This window comes from Cervus elaphus, chromosome 7 (assembly GCF_910594005.1).
Source record: "Cervus elaphus chromosome 7, mCerEla1.1, whole genome shotgun sequence".
NCBI lineage: Eukaryota > Metazoa > Chordata > Mammalia > Artiodactyla > Cervidae > Cervus > Cervus elaphus.
In genome coordinates, this window is record NC_057821.1 from 21724021 (window position 1) to 21732296 (window position 8276).

An 8276-nucleotide genomic window follows, 5' to 3' on the forward strand; every position below is an offset into this window, starting at 1 on the left:
AGATCTAAGTTTTTCCCCCCTCTTTCTACTTTAAAACTTTATTTCTAGTCATTCAATTTAAAGTATTTAGCTTTATTCAAATCTCAGAGAAACCACATGGGTTCATTTGCTATGTGTTTAAAGGCTTTGGTATATTTTAATTCTCTTCTCTCCTTTTAAAAAGGATAACAAAATGCAAATGTCGTAAGTCCTTACTCTTCCCCATTGCACACTCCCATAAAAATAAGAAGTATGTAGAATGTAGAAAATATTATGGACTAAGTTAATCTATTTTTTGTCAATGACTTTGGCAGCAACACAGCTTTTGAGATACTGTGAAACTGTCTTATGACTCACCAAAGGAAAAAGGATGGAGTTACGTTAAGTTTCTAGACATCTGCGAGAGCAAGCTTTATTTATATCGTATTGTTTATTTGGGGATTTAGGAAAAAAATAAAAAAAAAAGACCCTCACTGTGAGCTTTGAGGCCTCCAGTCCATTTACAAACAAAAGTCACACAGACCAAACCAAATACCATTTCTCCTGGCTAAGCTTCTGCAGAAAGATGGGAAAGCAAGCAAGTCAGAGAGTTGCATGTGTGCTTTAGGCCTCCTTGATAACTGCTGAGCACAGGTGAGAATTTTGGTCCAGAACCCTAACTCGGGACTTAAGGATGTCCATGAGGTCTGGTCTCATTTGATTCCTCTGCTTGGGATATTGATTGCCACAGCAAAATGGATATTGTTGAGGTTTTTCTCTGCTGCTGTTAATATTTAGAGATGAGCCTGAGCTTTTTGGGTAGAACTTTAGAACCTGAGACTTTCTGGCAGATTTCTCATGCTTCCTCCTCGAGACACCTGACAAATATGGGGTTCCTAGGGCAAGTGCACCCTACTGACAGGCTCTTCCACAGGTCAAGAAGACTGAGGGGTACAGACCATTTCCTGCATACAATAGCTCAGCTCTGCAAAAGCATATTGAAATACACATGCACACAGATGACTTTTGTTATAAGGAAAACTTTCCCAGTTGAATTTCAAAAACAAAAAAGCATGCACAAATATTGCTGTTTTAACTATTATTAAGAAAACATTTGCTATCTCATTCCTCATCCTTGATCCTCCACACCAGCTTGTTGTGACCTTGTTGATGGGAACTGTTATTTTACTTCTTTTTAAAAACATTTATTTATTTAATTGTGTCAGGTCCTGGTTGTGGCATGAGGGCTTAGTTGCCCTGGCATATGAAATCTTAGTTCCCTCATGAGGGATTGAACCCACATCCCTTGCACTGGAAGGCAGATTCTTAACCACTGGACCACCAGGGAAGTCCCTATTTTACTTCTTAAATGAGGGGGTGGGGGCTGAAAGAGAAAGCGGTACCTGAGCTCAAATAACTCCATCCTCTCATCCTCCCAGGGCTGTAGGGAACTCAAAGGTAAAAGGAAGGCTGACTTTTCCTAAAACTGCTGTATGAAATCCCAAGGTGGATCTGATTATTCTGTTTATAGTCATATGTCCAACCTTGTTCCTACGACTGTAGCCAGGGGCCTGCAGTCCATTGGTTTGACCAAGCTCCTGTGAGTCCTGTGACACCAACTCCATAAAAGATGATACAAGGCAGAAGGAATGCTGGCAGTGCTAATCAAAGGTACAAGGGAAAGAGGAAAATAAATACAAATGAACAACACCAGATCTTCATCACACAGAGGGCATGTTTGAGTATATTTCATTATTCATTTTACAGAAAGAATAGTCTAGTAGATAAAGTTTAAGGAAGCTTTGAAGTTAGGTCACCTGTCTCTCAACTAGGGCCTGAAATAGTCCAGATTTAAATAAAACCCAAGGCTTGGACTTCCTTTTCAAGTCTCAGTACTCTCATGAAGACCCCTCTTGTCTCTTGTTTAGAATGTTGCCTTAACAAACCTGCTCATAATGGAAATTCTAGGCGAGGAGAATTTCTGTATCTGCTTTGTTCATTGTTTTATCCTCAACAAAAACATGCAAGAGATGCTCAATCATGCTTGTTGGTTGAATGAATAAACAATGACCTTTCTGCTTCCTGTGTTTTTCAGCCACATTTTCTTTTATAGGTTAATCTTCCTAAACACGCCTCTCATATGTCTCCTGCCTAAAATCCTACTAGTGCTTTCAGACACATGGAATTCAGTGCAAGCTCAGTAGTAGGTTTTACAGACCCCTGAGGGTGTGGATGTTATCTTTCTTTCCAGTCTCATCTCCCTTTGTTGTTTTCTTGTATACCAAAGCGAACTGCTCACTAGGTCCTGTACAAACCTCACACATACCTGTCTTTGCCTTTGCTTGTGCTGGTCTCATGTTCCTTTATTTCCACGTGCCAATGTGTAGGTTGTATGCCACCTTCCTCCTGAGACTGTGTCTTACTTTTCTCCGGAGCGTGTAGTTTTGTCCTCCTCCAAGCTGGCACTTAGATCATATTCAGCTTTGTTGAGCCGTTGTTTGTGTTTTAGAGAAGGGGTCCTTAACTTCCAGGATCTAATGTCTGGTGATCTGAGATGGAGCTGTTGTAACAGTAATAGAAATAAAGTGCACAATGAATGTAAGTGTGCTTGAATTGTCCCGAGACTATCCCCCTCACTGATCCGTGGAAAGATCATCTTCCATGAAACTGGTCCCTGGCGGTGAAAAGGTTGGGGACTGCTGTAAAGGGATGGAGCAAAGGCATGAAAGTGTGCTGGTGTCCCCACAGCACCTACACAGAATCTCACACAAAATACTTGCTAAAAAAGGTTTGTTGGATTCAAGTGGAATAACCTATAGGGTCAGACTACATTCTTAAAGAGACTGGATTGGAGGAAGTGAGGAACTAGTCAGGGTGGGTTAAACCTTGTCTCTAACTATTCTTTGATCTAAAAGTTAAGAGTTTCCTCAAGGTAAATATAATTTGGTGAAAGAGAAAAATACTTTCTGGAAAAGTCTCACTTCATACAACTGTGTCACTTTGGTTTGAACTCACCGACTCTCTTTTCCTCTGTAGCGAGTGGATTTCTACTACCTGAGCCTCAGACTTGAGAAAAACTTGAGCCGAAGGAGATTGCATTTCATAGAAATCTCTGAAGAAGATTCCTATTAGAATTTCAAACAAAGGCAGAGTTTCTAAGTTTCCTGAGGCAAATGTGGGTGATTTAAAATTTCATCAAGGTGAACATATTCTTCATCTAGTTTTTAAGTGAACGTGGGTTGAGAAGTCTGGAAATTTCAGGTGCACACATGTCTTTTCAGCATCCTTTTCCTGCTCCATGTAGGCACATTCTGACAGCTTTTATAGGGTCAAACGTTGGGTCTTTTGGGTACATTCAAATTCTGGAGTGGAGAATGCAGTGTATAGAGTAAGAATAGTCATTACTTTTTCTGGCTGAATATCTCAGAAATCCATATGAAATGATTCCCACTGGCAAGATAAATGAAAAGATGATAGACAGACTTCCTTGGGTGTGAATAGGCTACCTGTTCCTCCCCACCCCCCATCATTTCCACCAAGTGTCTCAATTTTGTTCTCTGTCGCTTTCCCTCACCAGGTGGCGATGTTGATTTGCGCTGGCTTCCTGATTGCCTGGATTCCTTACGCGGTGGTCTCTGTGTGGTCAGCTTTTGGACGGCCAGACTCCATCCCCATACAGCTGTCTGTGGTGCCAACCCTCCTGGCAAAATCAGCAGCAATGTACAACCCCATCATTTACCAGGTCATCGATTACAAATTTGCCTGTTGCCAAACTGGTGGTTTGAAAGCCACCAAGAAGAAATCTTTGGAAGACTTCAGGTAAAATTTCATAAGCTGGAAATGAATGACACCCTTTTTGTTTCAGAATCCCGTGGGGTCAAGGCACCAGGACATGCTGCCTTCTTAGGATTAGAGCTCAAATCACTTAGGATGAATGCAAGGAGGACTTTATTTTCTGTTCGCCAAAATCCCTGAAATCAAGTAATCAGATATGGAGGAGTCAGACAATAGGAGTAGAGGGTGAGAGCAGTGATTCTGTTTTTTATTATGGAGCAGCTAAGATACGGAGCTATGCCCATTTGAGCATCCATCATCTTCCTTATGTGGAACCAGATTCAGTTCAGTCCAAGAGTACTGTCTGTGCCACATGTCATTGATCCCAAATTAACTTTTCACAACAGAAAGGAGTGTCTTGTTTGGGATATTTCTACTGTTAACTAAGATGTATGATTTGGACAGGCAAAGGAAGGGGAGATGACACTTTTAACCTCTGCCAGTTTCTTTATTTTCACAAAAGACCCATATGATTCCTTCTCTTTGCCAGATGAGGACACAGAGGTTTTAGGAAGGTGAAGGTCTATTGGGCTTCAAAAGTCAAGCATGTTGATTCTTGCTTAAACTACATCTGTAGTTACATCTGGGCTTGCCTGGTGGCTCTGATGGTAAAGAATCTGCTTGCAATGCAGGAGACACAGGAGATGCAGGTGTGATCTCTAGGTTGAAAAGATCCCCTGGAGAAGAGAAGGGCAACCCACTCCAGTATTCTTGCCTGGAGAATCCCATGGACAGAAGAGCCTGGTGGGCAACAGTCTATGGGGTCACAAAAAGTCACCTGAGTGACTAATACACACACATGGTTATATGTATATTTACTGATACTTGCTTTAAACTGATATTCATTTAAGTTCAAACACATTCTGAAAGATCTACATTTTTAATGTTAACTCTTATTATTAATGCTATTTTATGCTATGACTACTGTGTTGCTTTTAATTATCCCACTTTCTAAAAAGATCCTTAATTCATGGTATAATTTTAAAAAATTAAACAGGAAAAAAATCTACATCTTTGTACTCCCTTCTCCTACATTTTGTGATTTTGATGTTCTGGTTTACATCTTCTGCTACACAATGAACCAGTGAGTTTGGGGATCCAACATCATTTTTCCTAAAGACTGGAAAGGCTCAGAGTGAGTCAACAGTGAGTTGGTCATCTTCTGTATTCACTCAGGGACAGTCTTCGTCAAATGTGGAACAGGCACCAAATTCCAGGTCTGAGGTGAGGGGTGTTGAGAAGGCCACTTAATTCTTACTCACTTGAGGTCTAGATAGTTTTTATTTTCCTTGAGTGAATATGGAGCAGCAGAAAAAGGTGGAACTAATGAGAAGATGCAGGTTTTGACCCTGATCTTTTGCTGTGCTCAAGCAAGGGGCAAATCTTTTGACCCAGAATTTCCTTAGCACATAGGTACAACATCAAATAAAATAGATTTAAAAGGCACAAAACAAAAGGTAGTGTTGTCATTGCTGCTGTGGTCTGGGGGAAGGAATACACAACATAGAGGTAGGAGACCACTGTTTAAGAAGGATTTTGCTATTTATAGGGCTTCCTTTTTGGCTCAGTGGTAAAGAATCTGCCTGCAATGCAGGAGACGCAGGTTCAATCCCTGGGTTGGGAAGATCCCCTGGAAAAGGAAATGGCAATTCACTCCAGGGTTCTTGCCTGGGAAATCGCAAACAACAACTATATCTTTGGAAAAATGAACTACTCAGAGTCTAGGATTGGGATGACCTAGGATTTCATCTTTCAGGCTGTAGTAATTACAGAAAATGCCCATGTAAAAAGAGCTAGGTGGTGTTAGTGCTCTTTTTTTCCCACATTGCTGGTGGTTATTACCATCTCTGTTGAACTAAATGAAGTGAAGTGAAAGTCGCTCAGTTGTGTCCAACTCTTTGCGACCCCATGGACTGTATAGTCCATGAAATTCTCTGGGCCAGAATACTGGAGTGGGTAGCCTCTCTCTTCTCCAGGGGATCTTCTCAACCCAGGAATTGAACCGGGGTTTTCTGCATCGCAGGCGGATTCTTTACCAGTTGAGCTACCAAGGAAGCCTAAATTCAAACGCTAAAATGCATCTACTTTAAATGTAATGACACTTTGCCCTCATCAGCTATTAATACTATTATGAATGCGGGTGGAGGGAATAGTTTTAATACAGCAGTTGTGGGAGAAATCAGTGAGGCATTTTTTCTTCTGAAGGAGATGAGAATTTGACAGGCATGGCTTTAAGGCAAATTTCACGTGCCTCATAATTTTGCTTCAGACTGACTCTGTGTTCTGTATATTTGCTCACAAGTGTGAGTAGCACATAAATATTCAACACGCCATAATAAAAGGAGAAAAAAAAATTATGTGGAAGAAAGTGACTTAGGGCCACAAACCTTTGGAAAAATCAGCCAGGCAAGAGAGAACTCAGTTCACCTGCTCCTGTCAGCCATTTATATGAAATATAGAGGAAGGCAAGGATGCCTTCCTTACTCCAAAGTTTCAGCTTTTGGTGGAAAAATCAGTTACTGGTGATGAAATAGGGTGGGGGCTTGGATTCTAGAGGTTGAAGCATCTTTAGGGAAGAAATGCTGAAGAGATGTGATGAGTTTCAGATTCTAGAAAGATCTATTTTGGGGGAGAACTGGAAGATGGAGAAGTGGTCACCAGAATTGTATTTTTAGCTTTCCGAAGAAGACAAACAAAAGGAATCTTATTTGTCTTTGTTTTTATTAAGAAGCTAAGAAAATAAGTAATGTTGAGGATTATAGAGTAAGGTGTCATGATGGGAAACCAGTCCAGAGTGGTTCACATGCTACCAGAACAACTCAGATCAATTAAACTGCATTCATTTTATCCTTGGTCTTTCCTTTTCTGAACTGTAAAATGTATTTATTCCTACTGGGAGACCCTCTTGGGAAATACTTTGAATTCAAATAGAAAGAGCTAATGTGTTAAATATGAGATTGTGGAAATAAACTTGGAGTAATTGCAATGGTTCATTAAAAGTTAACTCATTTCTCCCCCCTCTGAATTGAGGTCTCCTGAGATTTTGGTAGCAGCTGATGAAGGGGAAAATGTGCCCAAGAGCCCCTTTTGAAGTGTCATTACTCACTGCACTGTATTATCCATAATACTTCCCTGGTGGCTCAGACGGTAAAGCATCTGTCTGCAGTGCAGGAGACCCGGGTTCGAGCCCTGGGTTGGGAGGATCCCCTGGAGAAGGAAATGGCAGCCCACTCCAGTACTCTTGCTTGGAAAATCCCATGGATGGAGGAGCCTGGTAGGCTACAGTCCATGGGGTCCATTATCCATAATAGTCTCCCATATTTTCTAAGTGGAGGTTCTGTACCTTGGCTGTGTATTAGAATCACCCAGGGAAATTTGCAAAAGTACTGCTGCCTGGACCCATCTGCAGAAATTTGGATTTAATTGGTCTGGATTGGGTCCAAGTGTCAGTTGTTAGGTTGGTTATCTCCCCTAGATGATTCGCACACACAGCCATGACTGAAAGCCAGTGAACCAGAGTCTGGGGAAGGAAGACATTGACACTGCAGCTCATGAAGTCATAGGCCTTCCACCCCACCTAAGGACCAATGAGTCCACTCATCACCAGTAACAGGTGACCCAAACTTCAGAAGCAAGGCCAATTGTAGATGGACTAGACATGTTCAGAAGACTCTGGGGGTGCATAGCAAATGACCGAGGCATTCCACATCCCTAATATTTCAGTAAAGATGAAGAACAAAGCCCCAAACTCTGGCATTGCTTGTAATCAAGCCTCCCCTGATCACCTTAGCTGGGTGAGTCACTGGGCCCAACTGAGTGGTAGGTTGTGTGCAGTGGATTTTGTCCTAGAGGACGGGAAACTCACTCGGGCACAGGAAATGTGCTCTAAGCAAGTGGCTCGCTTTTGGAAAGCTCTGCTCAAGGAATTTTTTAACTTTGAATATTCTAAATTGAGTTACTATTTCCCATCTCTTTAAAATTCAAGTTTTGTGAAAATAATCTTCATGGTACTCAAGTTTGACATCATCATCATATTTATGTGTCTATAACTGTGTGTATATATACAAATATGTGTGTGTTATATATTAAATTGCATTTTTCTTCTCCTGTGTCCAGGCTGCACACTGTAACCACAGTCAGGAAGTCTTCTGCTGTGCTGGAAATCCATCAAGAGGTATGAAGATGGACACAGCATTACTCATGGACACGATGATTCACTTACTTGCCTCTTCACTGCTGTTAATGTTTGATTGTGACCACACTTTTCTCTTGATATTATATTTTTATATTTTGTACACTTTTCCTTTTTTTCCTTGCTAGGACTTGCTGAGAAATCCAATGGCCAAATGGAAACTAGATGATAAGTTACTACTTTAAGGAATATTGCTTAGGATGAGCCTCCCTGGGTTTTTTTTTTTTTTTTTTTAATTCTATTTTAAAGCCTATTGTCATGCAAAGTGTTAAGCCTGAGATATTAAGAACAA

The 8276-nt window shown here is 41.0% G+C and overlaps 1 protein-coding gene across 1 annotated transcript in view; it reads left to right on the forward strand.

Annotated features, from left to right (window-relative positions):
• Nucleotides 1-7972, forward strand: part of OPN5 (opsin 5) — a 33318-nt gene extending 25346 nt beyond the window's left edge. Inside the window, exons 5-6 of the mRNA XM_043908738.1 lie at nt 3536-3777; nt 7909-7972. Coding sequence (XP_043764673.1) covers nt 3536-3777; nt 7909-7972 — 306 coding nt within the window. The remainder of the gene's footprint in view (nt 1-3535; nt 3778-7908) is intronic.
• The last annotated feature ends 304 nt before the right edge of the window (nt 7973-8276 follow it).